Below are 26,949 nucleotides of genomic sequence, written 5' to 3' on the forward strand. Positions count from 1 at the left end.
TTACATTTCAAGTGCTGAAAACGGACAATATATGGAAATTTTGCTTGATTAAACCCCTGTAGTTATTATTTGGAAATTAATTAATCAGCCAAATGCATCCACTGTCTCATATCAGCAGCAATACCATTTTCTTCAGTGCAAAAAAAAAAAGAAAAGAGAAAAAACCCCCATCATTGTATCACTCAGTATGCCTGACTATATACACAAGTTTTCCAGGATTTAGACATAAACATAGACTTTATTAATCCCACACTGGGAACATTAATTTATTACAAGGGTCAGGAAGAAAAATGAATTAGTTATATTAGAAAAATAAAAATCGAAAAATAAATAACAAGAATAGTGTACATAGATGCCAAAACACTATGTTATATACAAATGGTCATTATACACTGTAAAACAACAACAAAACAAACAAACACCGAAATGTATGTACATAGAGTGCAGTAGGTGTGGTAATGTAGGTCTTTTGACCTACATTACCATTGAGGTCTTTCATTCGTATTATTTTACATATTTATTTTATAAACGGTGGTGTTCAGCTGCGTGCATCTTCAGATGGACGATTTGCATTTTCCTGGAGTAAAAGTGAAGTGACACGAGGCGACAGGACAGAAAGCTGTCTGATTGTTGTGAACGATCAACGCATCACAACTCGATTGGTCAATATCATGACAGAGGTCGGCGACGCACCAATCAGCAGAAAGAGCGATGAGACGCTGTCCATTCAGCTCTCCGCTCGCAGTTCACCGTCTTACGAGAATGGGCGTTTGAGGGTGGGGTGACTCAGCCGGAAAACAGCCTTTTTTTTTAACACCTTGTAACCTGCGGATCGGAGTTCACTGGTGAGTGAGATTTGCTTTTACTGAAAATTTTCACTGTGGAATTTGAATTGAAACGTGCAACGGCGAAAATCAATGCAGAAATATGAACGTATTTAAGCGGCGGTCGCTGTTTTGTACCGTGATGTTGCCCGGAGTCAGGACATACGTCGGCTGTCACAGCACTGTCAAAGTAATGGCAGGAGAAAATATTAGCCAACTGTAACTTGACGGTTAGCCGGAGAAGATGTAATACTGTATTTATAAGTCACGTCTACCTTCGTAAAAGTCTGTTTGATAGCATTAGCTTGCTTTTCCAGGCAGTCTGTCATTTCTAATACAAAGTTGAGTTAGCTTCATTTACGAGACTTGGTGCAGCAGCTAGCTGCTCGGTGGCGGTGGAGGCGCTTAAAAAATCTCAGAAAAGAGGAGCACTGTTTGGTGTTTTCCCTCTTCAGCAACCACAGCTAAAAGAAGGGACAGAAGAAATGAAGAAGGGGTCACCATAGACGAGTGTCGCCTTTTGTCTTGGGTGCAGATAATGCCCTTTCTAAATGCCAAAGGAAAACTTTCTTTCTAAAGTAGCGGGTTAACAATCTCTCAGGTCTTAGGAAAAGACTCCTCGCAGTCTAACAGGGTTTTTCTCCCTTAATATCATCCTAACCCGTTTTTCTGGAGATCATAACCTCTACAACCTGCAGCTCGGATTAACAGAGGTGCATTTGGGATCCTCTACCAAAGGTTGGTTAGCTCTTAGTGGGAAAAGGGCAAGCACAACTCTGCCTGATGCTTCACAGCCCAGTGTTGACTCATTGCAGGCTAACGTATAGCAACACTTACTGTAAGAGCATCATCTTCCAGATGTGGGCTGACATGCTACCCCACCCTTACAAAACCCTCAGCAAGCAGCATTCACAAGACAAAAAAAGCTCTCGGCTGTCTGGCTGCTCCCTTACACTTAAAGACTTATGTTTAAAAAAAAAAAGATTCACTTATTGCTCTATATATGACGTACTGTGTAGGAATGTGGGGAAACACAAGGCGAGCAGTCTTTTTACTACTAAAAAAAGCCATATGAATGATAACAAACTCTATGACTAGTCAGTAAATCCATTATTTATTCAATTAAATACACAGAAATTCAAAGATTTAGTAGACTATAACATAGTTTAAATGATGTACAAAGCATGCAATCCACAATTACCACTTAATATCCAGAAGCTGTTTAAAATGAGGGATAACAAACACAAATGACGATGTATGATGATGATTATCCAGTTTAGTGTGAAGATGCTTTAAGTACTGAGAGTTCATCTGTAGCTGGATTTGACATGAGCGATTTATTTCTTTTTCTTATTTAGTTGCGATTCTTTTTAAAATGTTCCTTTTTTGCTGATTTTAGGTGTTCCAAAAGTCTCACCTTTAACCTATACCCTTTTGGATTTCTCATTAATTTCTTGTCATATAAATAAACTGAATAAAGATAAAGAATTTGCAGCCTAAATGCATTTTTACTCATAGTCTTACTCAAGTCTGACTCAACTAACATATTATTAGGTTAGTAAAACTTATGAGTTAACTTATAGTTGTACTCCTAAAATTCCATGAATGAATGTTAAATGGTCACCATATTTCCACTCTCAGTATTCCTTGTCTTACCCCATTTAAAACTATTTCAAGGGATTATATAAGATTGCTGTTTCTCAAGATTACATTATGTGACACATCATTTGATTGATGTATATATTTTCATTTTAGTGTTAGGGTACATCCATACTAAAAACTATGCTTTAGTTTTCAAAACATGTAATTTTTCCTAATCTGTCTCGCATCCACACAGCTTAAAGAGACCGTTTTGAAAAAAGCTTCTGACACACTTTTAGTTGGAAAACTCCAGCATTGGATATTTTAGTCCAAACATGCTGATGCTTTTTGTAAAGGGATGACTGTGTTCACCTCATGATTGGGTCCTTTAAAATTGAGCCAAAACAATCTAGCAAAGCTCACAAACCTTTTATTTCTACTGTCCCACTGCCATGACTTAATCAAGCAATGTCGCTGTTACTTATCCACAGTTTTGGTCAGAAGTTTACATACACTCATCATGGGCAGGAATATCATGGCAATCAGCCTCAAACATATATATGTACACCCACACTAATGATTTGTTTAAATGTCTCTTAGCAAAAGCATCTAAACCAGATGCTTTTGGTAGCCATCAACAACCTTCAGTACCACTTATGAAAAGATTTGAGTGAGTGAATATTTGTGAGCCTGTATATATACTTTGATCCTGTGTGAATTAGAAAAGATGTGCACTTTACGCTTCCCTGTTCCTGCTCCTTTTTTGTTTTTATAACCTACCATACAGTGTTTTAGCATCTAATAGGCGTTCATGTTAATGGATCTACTCTACTTTTTATTTCAGTCAATAACTATAAGTGTGTTGTTTTTTTGTTGTTTTGTAATGTAGTGGTAAGCATCAGCTACCTGCCTCAGATTGCGATGATACTGTACACATTTAAGAAAATTTCTGTTCCTTATTTCAATTTCTTTTTGTCAAGTGCAGCACGGAGGAACATCCCTCTGCAGTTGAAGTAAGCAGTAATAGACCCAGAGGATGTGTGTGTTTATATTTCATTCTTAGGGCTTTACAACCTGACCATATATTTAGAAAAAGCTATGCATGCTCCACCTCTTCAAGCCCTTCAGATTGGGAAGTGATAAGTTTATTCCTGTGACAGCCTAGAGTTGACATTAACCCACCCACCTTGCAGTGACACGGTATGGTGGGGGTACAGTTTCTGGCCACTGGGACGAGCACACTTTCCTGTTTTCATGCCTTCCCTGAAGTTTGACCATGACATGCTTTCACTGTGTGCTGCTGCCAGACACAAAGCAGACCTCTGTGCTTGTGTTGTGCCCAGCGTGCTACGGTATGGCTGTCACTTGTCAGTCTGAAAGGGCTTCTAGCATTACCATAGTGGAAAAGTAGCATTGCATGCCTGTGGCTGTCAGTGGAAGTGTCTGCAATTCAGTCATTAATGAGATTAGTCTTGGTTATGCCTTGTGTTCAGCTCTGCAGGAATTTGTGTAGACTACTACACAAAGACTACTTTTGACCCAGCAGAGCAGTGGTGTCAAATTCATTTCAGTTTTGCGGGCTGCTTGCATTTGAGTTTGCTCTCAAATGAGCTGAGCCCAGTAAAACCAACTACTAGCAATGTGGGCTTAGTTCTTAATATCTCATTTAAAAAAAAAACAAAAAACCTCACACCAAATATATTCAGTAAATTAACAAATAATGAAGTGCAGCCTCAGTCTTTATGAAAAATGAGAGCAAACTCAGCTTTCCACACTTAGTTTACTGCCATGACATAGTCATGAACTGTTTTGTACTCTTTAATGACTAATTGGAAGTATCGATGACTTCTTTACATTTATTTCACAATTTGGACCCTTGGGTGTTCCTTGTGCTGGATGTTTGACACCCTTACAGAAGAAGAAGAGGGAATGTCTTTCAGGGTGACCGCACAAGATTCCCAAGTTAAATTAGAGATTAATATTATGCATACTGTTCACTGCCTTGATTTATTTCTGTTACCTCCATCTGAGTGATTCAAATGGAAAAAAATAAGACTCATAGTGTAAATTATGGGAGCAACTTCACAGTTAAATCATATAGGAATCTGCAGCTTCAGATTAAAGCTCTTTTGCATTGTTGTCCAAATGTTGAAGCCGTATAATTACTGTTGTGAGTGTACAAAAAGTAATGCATGGAATTTTGACATGTTGAAGGCCCTGATTTATACTGATGTGGACATTTGTAGGGGGGTAAAAACTGATCACAGAAGGAGAAAACAACATACACCTAAAGCAATAAAACTGTCAGGAGAAACTGCTGTAAGACCTACCTGTCCTGTGTTCTGGACCAGAAATGTACACATCCTTCAGCAAGTGACATTTCTGTCATTTGTTTGGGAAGAGTTAGCGGGTGCTTTCCAAGCTAACAAACTGACTGCACCCCCTGGGTAGTACAGCCTTCAATGCCTCAGCTGCTTCTCCAACAGAGATGGATTTTTTTTTTTTACATATAAACAACTGTATTGGCTGTGTATGTCTGTAAAATACAAACTGGAAAAGCTGATGTCCACAGCCTTCAGCAGATGACATAAAAGAAAAAAAAATTGAACCAGAAACAGAAAACTGATTTGTTTTATTTTTTGTTGTTGTTGTTGTTGTTGTTGTTGTTGTTGTTGTTGTTGTTGTTGTTGTTGTTGTTGTTTTGATTGTATTAAAGCTGTTTGCTAGTGGAGCAAGAAAGATAGGTGTTATATTCAAAAGTGCTTTCATCACCTGGCAGTATAATGAAAAAAAGAACTAATGAAATTTCAGATGATAGAGAACAGATGACTATTTTCTGCACATGTAAGCACAAGTGTTCTTTTTAAACTTTGACTTGCCCTTTGGTATGTCTTGGATACAAAAAATGTTAAAAGCTGTTGTCCTATATCATTTCATAACTAAGTTAATAAAACTCTGTATATTCACTGGCCACTTGCACCATGCTAGTACAGGATTGGATCTCCTTTTGCTTTCAAAACTAATGGGTTTGAGCTTTGTGACATAGTATGTTATCTGTTGGAAGCAGCCATTAGAAGATTGGTACACTGTGGTCATACAGGGATGGACGGGGTCAGCAGCAGTACTGAAGCAGGCTGTGGGATTTAAACAATCCTCAGTTGGTACTCAGGAGCCCAAAGTGTGCCACGACAATATCCCAAAAACGGGTTAAACCACTGATGCAATGCTGGATGGCTCTATGGTCTGACCCTACCATCTAAGGCTACGTTCACACTGCAGGCGAAAGCGCATCAAATCCGATTTTTTTGACCCTATGCGACCCATATCCGATCATGCTATGACAGTGTGAACGGCGCAAATCCGATATTTTCAAATCCGATCTGGGTCACTTTCGTATGTGGTACTGAATCCGATACATATCCGATGTTTTAGAAAGCGACTGCTGTTTGAACGGTCAAGTCGCATTAAATCCGCCTTTTACGTCACCGACACAAGACTGAAGCCAATTATCAGCGCCAGAGAAGCGCCCGAGAAGACATCGCGAACGCTTCCTGGCCATCCAGTGTAGATGTTAGTGAAACTGTTGGGAAGACAATGTGAACATTTTATTTGTACTGTATAATCTGCAGATTCTGACAGAAATCTGCAGCTATCATTTGAAGCACCGCTCCTCTCTTAAACAGCAATAAGGATCATTATTAGGTTATTTACATTATTATGTAAATAACAAAATAACTTAAAGCAAAAATTGGGAAACGAAGTCCGAAGTCTGCATATTAAGGGCCATCAGTCAAACAATACTGTTGCTCTGGGTCTAAACAGAGCTCGTTGTGTGTGACAGCTTCTTTTGCGCATGCGGGCCGCTTTGAGCGTTCACACTAGAGCGCGTTTGCTGTCGCATTTTATTTGTAGTGTGAACGAGCAGACAAAAAAATCGGATTTGATCAAAAAATCGGAATTGAGCATTAAGACCTGCAGTGTGAACGTAGCCTAAATGTAGCAACAGAAATTGGAAAAATGTTGCCTAGTCTGATGAGTTTCAATCTTCTGTTGTCCCATTTTGGTGACTGAATTGTAACCTCAGTTTGCCTTTTTGAGTCTGACCATTCTCCTGTGATCTCTGGCATCACTGAGGCATTTTCAGACAATGAGCTTTTCTTTTTCTGACCATTTATTTAGTCTATAAACTCTAGAGACTGTTATGTTGGGATCCCAGTAGATCAGCAGTTTCTGAAATACTCCGACCTGCCTGTCTGGTACGAGCAACCATATTAAATTCAAAGTTGATTACACTGCCTTTCCTTCCCATTCTCAACTTTTTGAAATTCAGCAGGTCGCCATGACCCTGTCTGCATGCCTAAATGCATCGAGCTGCTGCTGTGTAATGATCTGATTAGAAATTTATGTTAATGAGTAGTAGGTGTACCTAATGTAGTGGCCTGTGAGTGTACATATGGGGCAATTAAAAAAGAAAGTCCTTATATTTATACTGAAAATTGTATTATCAAAAGACAAGAAGTGAATAAAACTGGACTATATATATCGTTTTCCATTTTTAAAACATTCATCTAGAGTTAAATTTATTGATTTATAACTGTGACCTCAGCTTTGGCCTGATGGTGGCACCAGAGTTCTATTTAAGAGTTTCAGCTGAGCACAAAGACTGTTGACTCTGAATTGTGAGTATTTGACATTAGAAGCAGTATTGTTGATTTTGACAGAAAATTGTTGGCCCCTGCATCAGAGTGAGTGTTGACTTGAGGATCAAATTCCAGTAAATAAGCCCTGCTAATGTTTAACGGAAGTTGCTCCCTTACATTGCAGGCCAAAAACATGCTGACATGAAAAAGTCCAGTCACCTCAGGTGTGAGTTTACCTTTGGACCAATGATGGTGGTGAATAGATTGTAGGATAGACCTCAAAATCTGTACCTGTATTTCTTGCACCATCACCGTTTAAGTTTATATGTAAACTGTAAAGGCCTGTCCTCAGACTCAAATAGCAATTGGGTCTTCTAAATAAAGGAGTGGCAGAGAAAATATAAGAAACAGTAGGAAAGAAATCAAGGCAATAGAACAGAAGAGCAGAAATGCTTCATCTTTGTCCTTTGAACATAGTTTGTGCATAAAATCCCTGCATCTTTGCTTAACTGTTTTCAGCAGGTAGCGTAGTCCCCTGCTATTATAAAGCTTTTCATCATCCCTGTTAAATACCGTCATGTGTACTATTGCATTCTTGATTACTAACCATAACAGGCTGGACTGATTCTATTTTGATATTATCAGTTTAATGCTGGGCTATTTGCACAAATCATTATTCTTATAGTGTGAAAAAGAAATTCATTTTTAAAATCAATACAAATGAGATATTTGTATTAGTTACATTTATTTATGTAATGCCTTTTACAGACATAAAAGTTACAAAGCGTTGTACAACAACTAAAACCAATAGAGAGTGACTCACACTTGTGTTTAAAATATATAGAGCTCACTTTTTAGACCTTATTTCTGTGTCCCATTTCACTGTGGTTGCCCAGCAGTGATAAAAGCAACACAAAACAAAGCAGTTTAACACCAACACATTGGTAACACAAACAGAAGAGAGCTTAGCAACCACAGGACTGTTGTTTGCGCTTAAACCACAGACCCGTGCATACTGATTTATGATGTTCATGTGGTTTATAATTACATTTATTACACACATTTTATACATTTTAACGTATGTTACAGCTGAATTATAGACTGATTAATTGGTTTGCTGTTGAACAGAAAATTAATCTGTAAATGTTGAAATTGGGAATGGACCTATTCTCAAATTATGGTTGATGCTGATTTATCATATTTGTTCATATAGTCTTGTTTGTTATTCATTTCCCCTTTTGTGTCAGGCAATCAAATCAAAAATAATATGAAATAACAGTTTTAAAGGCTTTACATTTACATTTACATTAGATTTCATGACCTTTGAAGACACCACTTGCATTTTGGGTAATGGTTATAATGCACTGATATATAAAGGCCAGTATTTGTCCTTGTGGCTTGTATCAGTGATTGAAGTGGTGTGTTTATATTTTGTGTCATATCAGTTTTTGATGGCTAAATGATTTAAAAAAATGTACTAAAGAGCTAGAAAAGTATAAGCAAGGAAGCAATTTATTTATATAGCACTTTCAGAACAACTCCCAGCTGAACACGAAGTGGTGTACACTTGACATGCCAGAAATGATACATTGAATAAGTAAAAAATAAAATAAAATAAAGATAAAAATTAAAAAACAAGATGATAATTAAAATTACATTTAAAATAATAAAATACCCTGGCTTTCACTGTATGACCACTACGTTGGACTCCAGCCCCCCTGTGACCCCAAATTAGGTTAGCGGTTTAGAACATGGATGGATTGCTTTGTTTCTCTGGAACAAAGGTGAAATGACTATCGTCAATGACATAATTTTGATTTTCACATTAGCTTCACAATTGGTACATCCCAAATAATGGTGATATTTTTTATTTTATTTTACTGATTGGACATTTTGTGATTATAAGTAGATTCCTCGGATCATTTAAAAAGTAAAATAAAATGGATTCTTGTTCTCGGTTGATTTACTGGTGATGATGCCGAGTAATTGATGTTGATTAGATCGATAGTTTGCATACATGCATCATGGTCATGAGGGTTATGCTAATTTGTAGCTTTTAAAGATTCATTTGAGCGGTTCTTTTTCCAGGGTGGAATTGTTGTAAACCATTAATCTTAAATGACTTTTAAAAAACTAAATTTTGTGAACTGGTTTGAACTTATTTTGGATTTACTCTAATCCGCAGACCCTCAAAAATATTCATGCACCCCCACTAAAATTTGGTTATATGTCTCTTAGCAAGTTGCTCTTCAACCAGACTCTTTTGGTAGTCATCAACAAACTTCTGACATAACTCTGGCTGGATATTTGAACACTTCTTACGAGAATCGGTAGAGTTGTTAGTTTCGTGGCACAGACCTAGCTTTAAGCGTAGTCCATAAATTTTCAATGGCATTGAGGTTTGGGTTTTGGAAGTCTATTCGAGTCTATTTTAGGTGAAGTTGTACAATTTGGAGATAGTCTTCCTTCATTATTCTGTCCACTTTGTGCAATATACCAGTTAGAGGTGGGAATCACCATACATCCCATGATACGATATTATCACAATACTTAACGCACGATACGATATTATTGCGATTTTAAAAAAAAAATAAAATATTTTGCAATATTCAGATTCTGTACATAAAGTTAAACTTTATCAATATTCATTTTATCTAATATCAAAGTCTCGCACTCAGTCTTTCTCTCATTTCAGTCAGTTTTATTGTTGACAAACTGAACGGTTTGTATTACAGTCTAGTCCAACTTAACTGAATGCAACCATCTGGTACAATTATAGCTATTCTAAACTATGCAATTTATGAAAACTATGCAGCCCATTCAGCAACTGAAGAATTTGAAAGTAAATTAAAACAAAATATAAATTTACATTAAATAAAAAAAGTTTTAAACTTAATTAAGATAAAACATATCTTAAATTAAAATAAGTAAACTGTCATGTTTATTGCTGCCAAAAAAAAGTTAAACACATTTGGACAGTGAAGGAATGTCAGGATTCTTGCTCAGAAAAAGGATCAACATGCTCTGAGCACAAAAACCATTTTTGTAACAAAATATCGATTTCTGCTGTCCCTGTATCGATACATTATTAGCAAACAAAATATCACGATACTACACAGTATCGATTTTTCCCCCCCACCCCTAATACCAGTACCACTAGACATGATGCCCCAGAACATAATGCTACCACTACCATATTTTTTAAAAATGTATGCTGTACAGTATTTCCACCCTGGAAAAAGAACAACTCAAAGAAATCATTAAAAGTTAACCGGATATTCATGCCCATGATGAGCGTGTGTAAACTTCTGACTGAAATTCAGTTAGTAATCAAAACAGCATTTTATCACACACCATGAATGGACATGATTTCATCACCAACACTACTGGGTATCGTTTGCCTACATCTGCTTTAATACCAATCAGCTATCTGATGATCTAATTAAGGTGAAGTGGATGTGCTGCGTCTTCCCTTTATTCCCATCCCTTCTTTTTAGTTGATTGGTTGTCGCCTCTGAGTTTTTTTGTTGTTGTTTTTTTCCCTTCTTTTAATAAATCCCCTCGCCGCACCTCAAAAAGCGACGAGCATCACACATCGATCTGACCTCCCCGGCGATACTTTTCAGCACTCAAGTAATCAATGAAATTTTGGTGTACTGAAATAGCCCACCATAGGGAAAACAGGCAGCCAACCCCGCGAGTCACGTGGTACAGGGAGCAGCAACGTCATTAGGGCAGAGATTTGTGAGGAATAAGCAGACAGAAGGAGAGAGAGCCCCGGAGGTGCGGCACTTTCTTAGCATTTTGCATCGTTCCTCTTGCTTTTTTTCCCTCGTCCCCCCTCGGCCAGAGAGAGAACAGAGTTTCTGTTCAACATTTTAGAGACCCAAATGCCCGGTCCCACCCAAGCCCTTTCCCCAAATGGAGAGAATAACAACGACATCGTCCAGGACAACGGAACCAACATCATTCCTTACAGGAAAAATACAGTGCGAGGAGAGCGCGCCTACAGGTAAACCAGTGAAATGTCGCATTTGGTTTAATGTCAGGAAAAGAAAATCACACCGCTGCAGACCCCCCCAAAAAAACCCGCAATCCGGCCTCCTCCTCTTCTTCGGCGTTTTCCTCCCTGCACCCATCCGCTTTTTCCCCCCACTCACCAATCACACTCCCCTGTCATGTTAGCCCTCTGTACCCGACACTGTGTCGTAAATCGCTCTTAAGTTAGCTTAAACCCTCCCCCTGCTTCTCCAGTAGCACCCGAAACCACTGCTGGGACTAGCATGTAACGCTGTCAACTGTTTTATTGTATTTGGTGGTGCGCAATGGTACAGGCACGTTTTTTGGAGGAGTGGGTCCAGCTTGTCAGATGACAGGACTACACAGACAGCTCCTCCTGTTCCTCCTCCTGCTGCTGCTGCTAGAATATTCCCATCGTGACTTGACACTCCGCAGCTACTGAATCCCCCCCACTGTCGCCATTAATATGTGTCTGGGTGATGTTGTACTGTGGGTGTCTGTAAGGGGGAGACCCTCTACTAAGACTTGCCGCACAAGCCCGGTTTCTTCTTATTGAATTGAAGCATCATGCCCAGCCCTGGTGTCGGCAGGCTATCCCTGCAAGGCTAACAAAGCATGCTAAGCGGCGCATACATCCGCTTTGTTGACATGGAGAGGGGCTGGCCCAGTTTCCTTCCTAGAGCCGAGGCTCTGCTGCTGCTGCAGTGGTCTGATAACCCAACTTTAACGCTGAATGGTTGGGGTTATTATTATGCTGCATATCCTGGTGTCTGTTTGAGGGGGATGCTTTGGCACCATATTATCGCGGTTATAAAACCACCAGATGGGTGTTTCTTTTAATGCAGCTGTTCTTGTCTGTGAAATGTTGTAAAAATTAGAATCAGTATTGAGATCAGCTCAACTTCTTGCATTGAGGATTGTAGACCTGCGAACAGCCTTTGGAGAAGTGAGATTGTGGGTTTTAGAGAAGGCCTCAAGGCAAAAACAGCAGTCAGTGAGAAAATAAATGCTTTATCTTGCTTTCCTTGCTGTTGGAAGTCAATATTGTAGTTGAATTTAGTTTTTCTTTTTTTTAATTCATTGCACAGCTTTGCTCCTTGCACAGGAACATTATAAAGCTGCAGTAATATGTGCAATGACATATTTGCATGTTTATATATTACTGATTGTGTTTTAAAGAGCTCATTTCCATTATTATGATGCTCTGTTGCAATTCTCTGAATGATATTTTTTCATATTTCAGATATTCTCAGGTGGGATGTCCACTCATGTGCAGACTTTCCTTCCACAATATCTCACGCTAAGAGTTAACAAATGAATTAGGAAGAAATAACTGTTTTGTTGACTTCTTTTAAATGTGTAGCTTAAGGGTCAAAGTTTGAGTTTACTGATGTATCTTTGGCACATTGCATGCTTTCAGTATGCATACTGCAAGTAGAGCAGGTGCCCTGAGGCCTCCAAAGTCACAGTTTTGCAATTCGATCAAATCTAATCAGCCTTTGCAACAGCTTCTGTCTGCTCCGCTGTGCAGGAAAAGTCAAATTAAAAGATCCCTTTTTCATCCTGCAATGTATTATAAGTAGAGCTGGGCGATATGAGATTTTTTCATATCACGATATGTTTTTTTCATTTCAGGCGATAACGATATCTATCACGATATAAGCCAAATAACTATATTTGTAAGATTTAAATGTGCCGTTGCTCACAAGTAAAATGTGAAATAATCAGCAGCTTGTTTTGATTTAAATATTTATTTCCCATAATAAGTTCAACAGGGTAGATGTACTTAAGGAACATGAGACTTTTTCAGATAAATAAAGGCAAATATTGCAAACTACACAAAAGGCAGCCGCTAAAGCGTTTAAGTTTCAAAATAGAACAAACGAAACAGACTACTAAATTGTCAATTCCACTTAGAAACAAAATATTAATTCTAAAAATAAATCTTAGTTTGTTTTACAGAAGAACAGACAAAACTAACTTTTGTCAATATCAAATAAACTGAGAACTAAAAGGAAATTCTCAATCTCTCCTTGTTGTATAGCTTAGCTTTTCAAACAGTTTTAACAGTTACTTTAGTCTGACAAAAGCCGAATGACGAATTAGCGCTTCCAGTCAGAGACTGAGGCTACGTCCACACGTACACGGGTGTTTTTGAAAACGGAGATTTTCCGTTTTCGTTTTAAAAAATAATCCCGTCCACACACAAAGGCAGAAATGAAGGAAAACGCTGCTATGAACATGCCAAAGCAGCAGGTGGCGCTAGATTCCTAACCGTGCAGAAATGTTGGCCAATCAGAAGTCTAGAAGCCTCGGTGGGAAAAAGTAAACAAAGCTGGGGCATAGAAGCAGAACCGAGTCGTATGTGTGGAGGGACAGTAACTGTGTGTATATGTAAGCATTTAAACACTGCAGAGTAGAATTAACAGTAACAGTATTGTAGAAATTCATTTCACCGAAACAATAACGTGGCGCAGTGTGACGCATGCACCAGTTTATTGTATTTCCAGACTTGCTTTCGTGCCGAGTAGCGTGCAATTTACAGTGCACGCTACTCGGTTTTTTGTCAGACTTGAAATAGCCGAAATACCTTCACACTACGGAACTTCTCTGGCTCTTCCGTTCGACAATCTCTCTGGCATTGGAACCATCATCTGTTTTCTCTTCGGTCACGCTCGGTTGATTTTTCTAGTCGGCACACTCATTTCCTCCATTATGCGCTGGCTCCATTCCCAAACAAACACACGTGCGGCTTGGCACTTGTCACGCGACGTGACGCTGCGGCTGTGATTGGTTCGGCTCTGCGCTACTTAGTTTGGATTGGCTGACCTTTTTTTAAAAATGTTTTTTATTTTAAAAGGACAAGAGCGGCGAAGTCTATCGCGATAGCTTAATTTCTCTATCGAGTAAAAGTTATATCGCGATACATATCGTTATCGTTCTATCGCCCAGCTCTAATTATAAGTATCTACAGTAGATCATCACCTCACTCAGTCATTGATTTGGTTAAAAAAAACAAAAAACTGCTCAGATATTTTAAGGAGCTTGGAAATAAAGGGACTGGACTTCTTAAAGACATTTCACCTCTCATCCGAGAAGCCTTTTCAGTTCTAAAACCAAAAGGCGGAGAGTCCCTGCTCAGATATGACTGTTTCTTAAAGTGTATAGCAAAGAACTGTTTATGCTGAGATAATTGAATCTGCTTTGAGTTTGCAGACAAAGTTACCCCCACAAACCCAGGGTAATTTCTTGAATTTATTGCTGTGCTTTTGTCCCGTGTTCCACTGCTGTGTGGTTATTTTAATGTGACTTATCTTGTTAAGCAGATAGTCTTGCATGCAGAGATCATTTTGCCCAAGATAACATTGATTCATGCCAGATTTCAATCTCCAAGCCCAAACTTGTATTTCCAGTATCAAACTGTGATCTTATCTGCACCTCTACTGCTTTGTGTTATAGTTTGCCTAACAGTCTATGACAGACTGTTAGGGAGGGCTTTGGACTCTGTGTGTCACACCTGAGGATGATAATGTGGACTTTAGTATTGTTGACATGTAGCAGCCAGGGGTCGGGTGGCATTGGGGGGTTCAGAGTATGTTTTATGCTGCTGGGCTTCTTTGCGGGTCAGTCTGGGCATGTGGAGAAATGCTAAAGATCAACTCGTGTGCTATGTCTAGATGCAGTCTCACTGTTTGCTTTCCAGGCTGAAGATTTTATTTAAGAGATTATACAATTCTGTATAGTTTAACTGATTGGGCTAAACATGAGCAAAGCAGTTAGGATTTGTTTGGCCAGTAGTTGTTCTAATTAACCAACATTAACTGTCCAGCAGCTCTTTTTTTTGTGGCCTTTTTAAAATTTGATTTGATTTTTAGATCTCGTCTTTGTGCTTTGAAATAATTTAAGCTGGGCTGTTTTATTGTATATTGAATAGTCAACTGAATTTGCATTAGTATAAACTGTTTATTGATGTTTTTTGTGTATTACCAATTCTTATTTCACTTTCCCAGGGACTGCAGATAGCTGAGTCTCTGAGGAGACTTAAAAAAAAAAAAAATACATCGTCTCACAGTAAATAGCAGCCCCTTGTCACCATGTCTTAAAATCTTAACCTATTTAAGAAGTTGTCCCATTTTTGAAGACCAACAAACTGACTTGAGACAGAAAGAAATAGGACATCTATCACAGCAACCTAGCTTTTGTTTTTCAGTGTTGTTTCCTTTCTGTTGCAGTTGGGGGATGGCGGTCAACGTATACTCTACCTCAATAACCCAGGAGACTATGAGCAGGCATGACATTACTGCCTGGGTTAACGATATCCTCTGCCTAAACTACACGAAAGTGGAGCAGCTCTCCTCAGGTGAGAACAGACGGACCTTTAAAAAGAAAGGAAAAAAAACTTGTTCTCTCTCGCTTCAGCTCATCCTCTTCCTTCCTCCTCCTGTGCCCGACTCGCTGTCTGAAATGGGGGGGGGTGTTTTTAGTGGTTGGTCTTCGCCTGAATAGCTTTCGGTGTAAGCTGGCGGTTAAAGCAACCTGTGGAAACATGTTCACCTCTCCCTGGAAGAGAGTTGTCTATAAATAAACTCTGCCGTGTGCTCTCCTGCTGTGACCAAGTAATCCAATTTCAATCACCCTCTGCCTACACAAACACATGCACACCCACCCCCTTTTTCTCAGGGTGTGGTTTGGTTTAGATGGTTTTCTCATGAGCTCCCTGGTTGGGTTCATGTGAGCTTTACCTAAGGTTGAGCTGGTGTCCTCTTTTCAAATGGATCACTAAGCTTCAGGTTATGTGAGCCATGTTAACGTGAAAGCTCATTAATATTTGTCTTTTTAAAGAAATGAGGTCAAGGATCTGGACATGAAAAGCCTCACATGTACAAAGGCAGGCATAAAAAAAAAAGAATCGTAGACTGTGTGCAATAACATAAGATGTACTTTATTTATCTCCAAACTTTGTGAATGCTTATGTTACAGCAGCTAAAATTTAAGATTAAACACTGCCTTTAAGAAAATGGGTTTATAGTATATAGATCAATAAGATAAAATGCGCTGTGACAAAACCGGTCATTCAGGAGGAAATCTGAGTACAGCCGCTACTCCTCTGACCAAGTTGAGGTGGTTCACCTAGGATGACTCCTAGGTGAAGTGTTTTGTACATATCTTGCTAGCAGGACAGACCCAGGACAGGCTGGAAAGATGAAATAATAGGTAATAATATATTATAACAAAGTAAAATATCTCAAATTTAACCAAGAAAAGAAAAAAAAAGCTGGCTAAACGTAGTAACAACACAGTAAATATCAAATCACATTCAAGTGACTCCGTATAACAGTGCAGTGCAATAAAGTTGCTTATTGTACACAGTTTTAAGTGTTCTGACTGCAGAGTTTATTTAAGCTGTTAACACGGGAGAACAGATGATTCCCTGCCCGACAGACGTGTGTATTTTAAAGAGTTATTGCACGAGTAGAAAAGATTTCCTGTAACTGTGGTAGCACAATCAGTCTTAGAGATTAAGTGGTGCAGAGTGTGGTCAGGATTATTCACGGCATGTTTTTCAGTGTTCTGCTCTCCACCCCCCCCCCCCCCCCCCCCCACCCCCCACATACATAATTATTCTTGTGGTGCTTAACTATTTTTATTATTAATAATTCTTTAGGAGCTGCTTATTGCCAGTTCATGGATCTGCTCTTCCCTGGCTGCATCAGTCTTAAGAAGGTCAAGTTTCAAGCTAAACTAGAACACGAGTACATTCACAATTTCAAACTGCTGCAGGCATCCTTCAAAAGGATGAACGTGGACAAGGTGAGTGTCCTGAATATCTTTTACTTTTTTTTTTCTTTTTTCTTTTTTTTTTTTTCACCTCGCTTTACTGTTCGGGGGTTTTAACAGTCTTTTTTTTTTTTTTTTTTTTTTTTTTTTGTTCAGATTATTCCTGTGGAGAAACTGGTCAAAGGCAGATTTCAGGACAATCTCGATTTCATCCAGTGGTTTAAGAAGTTCTTTGACGCCAATTACGACGGCAAAGATTACGACCCAGTTGCAGCCAGGCAGGGTCAGGATGCCATCCCCCCGCCTGATCCCGGTGAGCAAATCTTCAACCTGCCAAAGAAGTCTCACCATGCAGCCAGTTCTCCTACCGCAGGTAAGATTCAACTGATGAATAAAACAAAACGAAGGTTATAAATCATGCATGTATGCTTACTGTTATCTGCACATTTTTTTTGACACCTTTGCACTGGATGTATAGGGTATCAAATGGCTAGACTGTTACTTTTCCTGCTCATATATCAGCTCCTGTGATTATTGGGTCTGATTTGTCAAGTTTACACTCAGATATAGTGACAAGCGACCCTTTATTCATAAATATTTCTTCGCTGCAGGAGCATCCAGGTCGAGCTCTACTACTCCTAAGTCTTCAACGCCAACATCCAGACCCTCTTCCGCCAAAAAGATCCCCACATCCGTGTCAACTCCTGCCAAAGGAGAGAAAGAACTGGAAGCACAAGTCACGCATCTTACTGAGCAGGTATGTCTGTGTACAGCTCAATTGTGAGCTTTTTTAAAAATGTAAATTTTTTATGGTAAATGGCCTGTATTTATATAGCGCTTTACTAGTCCCTAAGGACCCCAAAGCGCTTTACATATCCAGTCATCCACCCATTCACACACACATTCACACACTGGTGATGGTAAGCTACATTGTAGCCACAGCCACCCTGGGGCGCACTGACTGAGGCGAGGCTGCCGGACACTGGCGCCACCGGGCCCTCTGACCACCACCAGTAGGCAACGGGTGAAGTGTCTTGCCCAAGGACACAACGACCGAGACTGTCCAAGCCTGGCCTCGAACCGGCAACCTTCCGATTACAAGGCGAACGCCCAACTCTTGAGCCACGATCGCCCTTTTATAAACCTTTCAGCTGTAAACGGCTGGTAGGGCAATAACAATACCGTAACGGGTGGCGGCATGGACATCCATTTGTGAATGTGATAACTTGAAAATGAGGAAATGTAGGATTTTGAAAGTGATAACACAGGTGTATCTATTTAAAATCTTGGATGAGTTTGAATCTCAGTGACCTCAAGGTCAGAGGTCAAGTTTTCTGAAAATCTTTTGAATGCAATAACTAAGTAGGAAGTCACCTAGCATTTTTAAAATTGTTACTCAATGTTATTGTGACTCAAATAACTGGATCCTAATTTATTAACATCATAGAATGATAGACTGTAGAATTTATTGTATGTTTATCTAAGGGCCAGTTTATGCTCACTGCTCTCACCAAATGACAGAAGTGATGTCACTTGCAGTAAGGCATGGCATGTTTTGGCATTTTTTTCGGCCAGCCGTGCACCTTTTCAGTTTACGTAGCTTTGGAGCTATTGCAGCCTCAGCTATTTAAAAAAATTGACAGGCTTGAGGCAAGGCTGTCTATATGGGCATATATATGACACATGTATGCAGGGATTCCCATATGGTACAGAACTCATGGAGAAAGATTTCTACAGCAGCTGAAGAAGATCGCAAAGAGACAAAAGCGCCACAGTGACGAGTAGAAACAGACGTAGCTGTGCAATATCAGCACATCGGTGTGAGAAGTGACCAATGCGGCGAGCATAAATAGGGTTGAAGACTCTGTCTCTGTCAGGCTGTCAGCCAGCTCCCCTGCATTGAATCTCCCATATGTTACTGTGGTGTGATCACTGTGTAAATCAGCCTGCATGAAGCTGCAGAGACACACAACCACTAATCAATGTGAATTATATTTGATGTGTCATAATCAGTTGCACTAATGGAAAACTGCCCGTCACAGTTGGCATCGTGTTGGAGTTGATGTGAAACTGAGTCTGAATTTACTATGTATATATTTTTGAATGGAACTAAATTTGAAAGACGAGTCATTTCATGTTGAAGTACAGTCGTTAAGTGCAGGAGTTTTGACACATTTTTCACTCCAAATTGCCCACATTTGTATTACTGGGTCTAATATTACAGGTCTGTAAGTAAACTGTCTTTTCTCTTTGATAAGATATAGTTTTATCTTCAGTTGTCTGCATGTTGTCCATCCAGGCTTTAACTGTTTGGTCGTGGTTGTGGTCCAATGTAAAATTGGTTGGTTGGCCCTCACTGAATCAGGTTGGTAATCAGTGTGGGCGAATGACAGAATAAAATTGCTGTTTTCTAGCTTCCTGGCATGGTCCTCACTGACACTGATTCGTGTTCCTCCGTCTACTGGATTAAAATGGAGGGTCGTCTCTTCATTTACTCGTTGCCATGGTGAATCCTGGTATTGGAGCTCCATTGATGATGGCTTTTCTTCTGCTACACATACGCTTGACTGAGAGAGAACATACTCAGAAATGATTCAATAATAACTAATAGCTGTGATCAACTTCTGTGGCACTCAAAACTCAAACTGAGTTTGTTAAACCTGCTTTGTGGAACATGGCCAAAGTCGCCCCCTGCTGGCTAAGAAAGGGTGCAGATTTAAGGCACTTGTACATTTCACTTTTCAGATCTGGAGCTACATCTATCTTTTATATACAGTCTGTGTCAAATTAGGAGTCAGACCTAAATCCACTTCTCACTCTGTGGATAGACTAATGGTTCCTTAGAAAGCTGGTATAGAAATAGGCTGTGATTAATGTTACACCTGACGCGTCATATTTGGAGATTCAAAGTACTAGAGATTTAAAATCTTAGCAGACATTCAACTTGTTTCCAAATATTAAAAATAGCACTGAGGCCTTTTAAAGGCACTGTATGTGGTTGGTTTAAAAAAACAAAAACAAAAAAAAACCCCTGTGCATACAAAGCTGCTAAATGCTGTGTGGATATTGTGTAGTTGTTCCACTCTGAGATCCAAAATGTTGCTGGCTGCATTAAATTTGGTACAGTACATGTCAGATTCAAGCCAAGGATTAAACTAAGAAGAAGCGGGCTTGGAGCTCTTGTGCAGTGACCACAAGCCAGAAAATGCTGCCAGGCAGCATTTGATTTTTTTATTTGATTTTTTTTTTAATGTACATTTGTTAAGCAGAAACTGGTGAATAGAAGACAAAGACTTAACTGATCGGTAGATCCTTTACTGATATAATGATTGCATTCAATCATTCAGAGCTGCTCTAGTGCTCAAATCACATGTAACTGAAGACAACTTGTATCAGTTAAACAGTTTATCTTGAGTCGTTTTCTTAGAAAGAATCATTCGGATCAGTTTTAATCAGCTTTGTGTTTCTTCTCTGCTTATCTTTTAACGTTGTGAGTCTGTTCAGAGTTTGTGTGTTTTGAAATGCTTGAACATTTATTTTTGCAGGTGAACACACTAAAGTTGGCACTGGAAGGAGTGGAGAAGGAGCGAGACTACTACTTCAGCAAGCTGCGAGAGGTGGAGCTGCTCTGTCAGGAACAGGGGGAGGAAAACGCCCCGTTTGTCGATCGGCTAATGGAGATCCTGTACGCCTCCGATGAGCAGGTCAGTCCAGGCCTTTAGATTGATCCAAGCAGGATCGTGCTCATTCTTTGTTGAGGAAATCATGTGGATTTAATTCAGTGTTTGTGTGCAGTCACATGCGCTTGCCTCAACTCTCTCTTTTCTTTTTTAGGAACGAGGGGAGCTAGCTGAGGGCGACGGACAGGAAGTGGACCAGCAAGCCCACGAGGAGGTGCCAGACGATCAGCAGGAGGAGCAGGATGAATACTGACTGCCATCATCCTTCACCGCAGTTACACCCCACTCTCTCTTTATTTTATTTTTTTAATTTAATTTTTTTGACTATGTGAGAACTGTTAAAGGATTTTCATTTGTCCTCATTTTTATTTTTCATCCTCTCCGAAACTGAGCACATGAAGAAGCCTCCTGAAAGAAGCACCATCACAGGTTTTTGTTTGGGGTTTTTTTGTACCCCTCTGCTCACTGTTCAATGTTTCTTGTGACTTTTGGTGAACTGCTGTGGCGGGTTTGTGGCAATGAGCTCCACCAGCGGACAAGCTCAGACCATCAGAGGACTGTGTGGGCGCAAAGTCAATTCAAATCCTGCAGTTGATGTGATGAAATGCTGAAGTTTAGACAGGTAACCACTACCTGTCAGTGCAAGTGTTAGACTCCCTGCTATTTTTATTTCTTTCTTTTTTTTTTTCATATCAACAATATTAATCATAAGAATGCAATAAGCAAAGCCCTGGAAGGGCTCGTAGTAGCTCTTATTTAACCTCCTTCCATATGTTGCACTGACATTTGACTTCGTATTGGACAATCTGTCCATAGACCCTCACCGTATTTATTATTGTTGTTGTTATTAAGACTTAGGAATAGTGCAAGGATCTGAATTGCATCCTCGTGAAGGAGGATAATAAAATGTAGTTAAATCCCAACTGTATGACTGTGTCACAGCTGTCATTACAAATTACAAGATTTCAGATAATCAGTGTGCTCGGCTTAGCGTTTGTTCCCACCACACAAGGTGGCTTTAGTGATAGAGATTTAAACCGTAAACATAGGGAAGGAAGAAACATTGTGGAGTAGTCTTATGATGAAGCAGCAGTTTTAAGTTGTAAACCTCCGCTGGAACTGTTGGGATATTTTTTATTATTTTTTTTTTTTAATCACAGGTCTTAGGGAGATGTCAGTTCACTGAGCAATTTGTTACACTATATTCCAGTAAGTACATTGTATACCCTTTCTTAATATTGCATTTACTAATATTGAACTGGGCAGTGCACCATGATGCTTTAGTCATATATTATTGTGTAAATGAAAAAGAATGTAAACATGTACTGTCAATAATTAATGAATGGTAAATGTTTTGTTTTCTTTTTTTATGTCCCACTCATTATGCATTCCCCGACAAAAAATCGTGTTGCATGTTTGCATTTTATTTGTGAATAACTTGACCTGCTTTTTACATATTTAATAAAAAACAAAACAAAAAAAAACATGTTAAGTGAGCTTTTGTATGTTTAACCTGCTCTTTGAAAGATGTTGAGATTCGAATGGATTTGCTGTAATAAAAATCACCTTTTGAGTCCACGGGAGGTTGTTGTCCGTCAATCCATTTTCTTCCACTTACTCGGGGCCGGGTCGCAGGGCCGCCATCTAAGCACACTAGAAGCGAAACTATGAAACAGGAAGTGAGAACATAACTAAAGCTTAAGTGAACACTTAACTACAACAAGAACTAAAGATGCCAGTATACTCAAGAATATATAAAGATCTATGAATGACAAAAAAATTAAAAAGCTTTAAAAAGACCCAGTCATATCCAGTATCATCACAGAATGAGCCTGAATTCATTTAGCATGACCTGAGATTTAATTTATTCTGTAGCTGATTTCAGACAAAAGGAATTACAAATCAAATTTTATCTTCATTTTCCAAATTAATCGGGGGCTTTAAGGGGACAGGTAGAAGGTACAGGACTTCTTTACATCTGTGGACTGTGGAATATTTAGTACTGAGGGATTTACACAACAGGACTTGTTTCACAGGTGGCATCCTATCATGGTACTACGCTGGAATTTACTAAGCTCTTGAGAACGACTCATTCTTTCACAAATGTTTGCAGAAGCAATTTGCATGCCTAGGTGTTTGATTTTACACACCTGTGTCTATGGAAGTGATTGGAACACAGTGAGTGAGTGAATACTTTGGGCAATCCAGGCTATCCAGGCTATTCGGGGCCTGAACCAGGTGTAGGACTGGACTCTCCCAAACACGTCACTATAAGACTGGACTCTCACACACGTCACCACACGCACCACCACACATTTCCTATAATCCTATAATTCCTATAATTTATAATCCTTATCTTTATAATCTCTTCTGCTATTTGCACATTCTTTACTGTAAATTCCTAAGTTAATTTGTAAATTTTTGTAGTAAATTGTAAATATTGTAGAACTTTTCTTCTGTCATTTAATGGTCGGGCATTGTACAGCTACAAGCATTTCACCCCCATGTCATACTGTGTATGGTTGTGTGTGTGTGACAAATAAAATTTGAATTTGAATTTGAATATAGTGTATCTAGTACAGCATTTATAGTTTGTTTTAATCAGCAACCAAAAAAACCTCTTTCTATATTATCATTTATTAGATTTACTACAAACCATTTTTCCCCTTTGCCTTCAAGTCAAATGTTCTTGAGAAAATCACAAACATCTATTTATTTCGTTTTCTGTTTAGTTTTATTTTCCAATTAAGAGGCAATTTATGTGAACAACTTAGAGTGTCCAAAAAGTGCAAGGTAAAGACCTCACAGTTAGGGCTGGGCCATATTATACCGTTCACGGTAATACCGGTATAATGTTAGGCAACGATAGGAAAATGAAATATCGCGATAGAATGGGAGTAAAACGCGCGTGCGCAGTGCCTTTGTTTTCATACGCACATGGCCGATTGTTGAGTGAAACAGATGAACCAGAATTGGTTTGTAAAAATGGTGCAACTTCAGTGATGTGGAACTGGTTTGGTGTTTGTCCATCAGATACACAACAAAGCACATTTTTTTGCAGAACATGCAAGCGGCCGTTGTTATTGTCATATTTGTCGGACTAAGATGCTCTTAAATCTGGGAGTAATCTGGGTCCTAAACTCCGTATGCTTCAGGTCAAACAACACTGCAGCATCACTTAGAGTTAAAAACTGTCTAAATTCTTTCATCTTTAATAAAACGATCAGCATTGCTGCTTTACCAGGTGTAACTATGAAGTTTAACTTCCAGGCATCCATGAAAACAAAAGTTATTACATTTAACGGAGTTAGAAGTTAGCAGGAAGCTAGCGGAAGTTAGCTCGCTAGTTTCGCTAGTTACCTAAGCATGATATTGCATGTTCTGACTGAGAGATTTCTGAAAAAAATCAAACGTACAGCTCTGCTATCACTTCCAACATAAATGAAGACGGGAAACTAAACAGCAGTGACGTTTGTAGGGTTACTGAAGTTGGGCTAGCTGGTATAATGATGTGCTACGTGATCGCTAGCGACACAGCTATGTTAGCATAACATAAACAGTGAAGCTGGAGGACGAACACTAACACTTTTCCACTTATAAAAGTTAACGTGAAGGTTCTTCATGGTTAGAGACAAATGCAATCGCATGGCAGGATGCTGTAAACGGACCAAACTTCAGTCAGGAGAACAACTGAGATAATCCATCCACAATACGAGGTTAGTCATTAATATACTGCAGCAACATGGGAATAGAGCAGCTGCCAGAGAATTCAACATTAATGAATCAATGGTACAGAAGTGGAGGAAGCAAGAAGAATGAGTTTAATAAAGTTTGATTTATCTGACTGCTTTGTTTCGCTTAATGTGCCTTATAATCCCGTGCACCTTATGGTCCGAAAAATGCGTACTGCACACTGCAGTTTAATGTTGCAAAGCACCTCTTTTTAACTTCAGTGGATATTATACATGGTTATGCTCAGGATATGTCAGCCCATTTCTACTGGAAATGCCTTTTGGTTAAACTGTCAGCAAGGAATTTGCATTTGCACTGTTATATTTTTATAAAGCTTTAATGTACATAAAAACCAGCTTCTTGTTTAAGTGAAAATAAATGGAAGGTTGTCTTTTTGCGCTAGTAATGTTGTGGAGTTGTATTTTGTCTCGCATCAATTATATCGTCGGTTATATCGTTATCGCAAATTTTCAAATATATATCGTGATAAATATTTTTGGCCATATCCCCCTGCTCTACTCACAGTATTAGGGAGGAAATTGACAATCAGACAAATGTAATCTTTCCAGTGTGTCACCTAGGACCACCTAGGACCACCAAGGACCACCAAGCGGGAAGGAAAAACTCCCTTTTACAGACTGAAACCCCTGGCAGAACCAGGTGGTAAGGGGTGGTCATCTGCTGCAGCCTATGTACTTATATTTTGAAAAGAGGGTTGTAACTTCGCATGTAAATAAATATTTCCTTGTCTCTGTTATTCAGTGGTTATGCAGCAGGCGACTGTCTTCCTTAAACCACAAAACATGGAAGAGAAGATTCTTGGGTTGATTTTTTGAGCTGTGCTTTTAAGGCCTCCAAAATGCCTGGAACGACAGTCACATCATTGTTTTCCATCACAGTCTGAAGCACATATTTCGATCCAAATTTGTGACACAGTTCTTTATAGATTCGGATGTGCTAATTTTTTATTTTTACAGTATTTGGTACCGTAACTCAATTCTTCTACAATCCTCTCCTTCACATAAGTCACTATTTGATGAAAAAATATGTTTGCAACTGATGTGTAGGTTTTGCTAGCAGTGTGACAGACTAATTTTGCAAGACACAAGGTTAGAAAGGTCTGGTCAACTCAACATTTAAGAAGCAGTGGAAGTGGATATGTAGTCGAACATCCCAAGGAATTAGCTCCCTCTGTTGTAGAGGTCTCTGCACAGTCCTGCTCAAGATTTTTTACTTCAGTGATGCAAAAATCAAGATTGTGGCCATGCAAAGTTTAGCAAGCCAAGACTCATTTCATTGCTGTCATAATTTTCAAGCTCATATGGAGCCCTGGATCCTATCACATTCTTATTGTGTAAAAAGAACCTTTCACACAATAAGGCATAGTATTTAAACCAAAATTTGTGATGGATAGTTCAGTTGCAGAAAAAAAGTGTTTAGATATTTTACTTAAAGTAGGTTAATAGTTCAGAGGTTGTACATTGTAATATATATGAAGTAAAATGACAGTTTTTAGAATCATATACATGACGTCATTGGATAACAGTTACTGATTTATTGCTGTCTATGTCTTTTTCATGTCGCAGCTATTGATTATTTTAACTATTTATATGTTGTTTAGTAGCTTGAGTTATAATAATCCACTTAATTTTCGGAATAATACATAACTAAAGCATTTTAAAAAGTAGTAAGAAGTAGAAGAGTAAGAAGTGCAATAATTGGATTCAAAATGGGAGTGGTTGTAGCTCAGAAAGGTAGAGCAGATCATCTACTACTTGGAAGGTTGGTGGTTTGCTGGTTGCTCTATTCTGCACGCCAGATACCCTTGGACAAGATATTGATTCCAAGTTACTTTCCGATGCATCCATCAGAGTGTGAATATGTGTCAAAGTGCTTAAGTGTTTGTATGTATGTCTGGGCTACTCTAACATTCTTTGTATGAATGGGAGAATGAGGCATAAAGGGCATTGAATGCTTGGGCAGGGAAGAAAAGCTTGAAAAGCTTAAAGACTTTTAAACAGTTATTGTTATTATTAAAGAGAAGGTCCCTTTGCTTCCATGCAAAAATGAGAAATGCATTAAAGAGGCTTCCACCATAGATTCCAATTCCAATTAATAATAATAATAATGATAAAAATAATAATGACAGTGTGATATGACTCTTTATAAAGAGTAGTAACTTGGCCTGTATATTTACTGTAGTAATGATTTTTGGACTTTTACCTGTATCAGTAGAATAATATACCCTTTGGTACGTATTTAAACTTGTGCAGTTCAGCCTAGTGCAGAAAAGCAAACTCAAGAAGAAAACTGTATTAAGAGTTTCAAGAAAAGTGAATCAATCTAAATTTTACAGGCATAACTGAGTGATTTGGTGTGAGAATCTCACCCATATCCGCCTCCGGTCCACGCTGGTGAGTTATGAAACGCACCTCCAGATTGGGTAAGCGCCACTAGTTTGTTCCTGCGCTTAGCAAACTAGTGAGGGAGGAAACACTGGTAACTTCACAAAGATGGGTTCGAGATATATTATATTTCTAATGACGCTTTGGGGACACGCACACAGACCACTTCAGTAACTCTGCATTGACTGTTTTTTTTTTCTCAATGAGTTCCAGGAAGGTAAGAAGTCTGGTAACTAGCTAGCCAGTTAATGCTACTCAATGGAGTATAGCTAGTTAGCTTTAGCAGCCC

At 38.9% G+C, this 26,949-nt stretch overlaps 2 protein-coding genes and 1 long non-coding RNA gene across 5 annotated transcripts in view; 2 read left to right on the forward strand and 1 right to left on the reverse strand.

The window, feature by feature from the left end:
• Positions 1 to 769: 769 nt before the first annotated feature.
• Positions 770 to 21,214, forward strand: mapre2 (microtubule-associated protein, RP/EB family, member 2). 2 transcript variants are annotated; one of them, XM_080907445.1, is made up of 7 exons: positions 770 to 845; positions 15,298 to 15,425; positions 16,731 to 16,876; positions 17,000 to 17,216; positions 17,455 to 17,600; positions 20,389 to 20,547; positions 20,678 to 21,214. In XM_080907445.1, the coding sequence occupies exons 2-7, from the start codon at positions 15,305 to 15,307 to the stop codon at positions 20,774 to 20,776; spliced, it is 888 nt and encodes a 295-aa protein (XP_080763571.1). In that variant the 5' UTR covers positions 770 to 845; positions 15,298 to 15,304; the 3' UTR covers positions 20,777 to 21,214. The 2 variants fall into 2 exon arrangements, with proteins under 2 accessions (XP_080763571.1, XP_080763570.1); XM_080907444.1 differs by lacking the exon at positions 770 to 845 and adding an exon at positions 10,770 to 11,057.
• Positions 17,090 to 26,783, reverse strand: LOC308412833. The gene is made up of 3 exons (XR_013974630.1): positions 26,645 to 26,783; positions 22,090 to 22,188; positions 17,090 to 17,227 (listed from the first exon to the last, which is right to left on the reverse strand). It is a non-coding gene; the product is annotated as an uncharacterized lncRNA (long non-coding RNA).
• spidr (scaffold protein involved in DNA repair) overlaps positions 26,710 to 26,949 on the forward strand; it is a 43,875-nt gene continuing 43,635 nt past the window's right edge. For both annotated transcript variants that reach the window (XM_080907442.1, XM_080907443.1), the window contains exon 1: positions 26,710 to 26,877. In XM_080907442.1, coding sequence (XP_080763568.1) covers positions 26,863 to 26,877 — 15 coding nt within the window. In that variant the 5' untranslated portion in view covers positions 26,710 to 26,862. The remainder of the gene's footprint in view (positions 26,878 to 26,949) is intronic.

This window comes from Rhamphochromis sp. 'chilingali' (genome assembly GCF_963969265.1).
Source record: "Rhamphochromis sp. 'chilingali' genome assembly, chromosome: 16".
Taxonomy (NCBI): Eukaryota; Metazoa; Chordata; class Actinopteri; order Cichliformes; family Cichlidae; genus Rhamphochromis; species Rhamphochromis sp. 'chilingali'.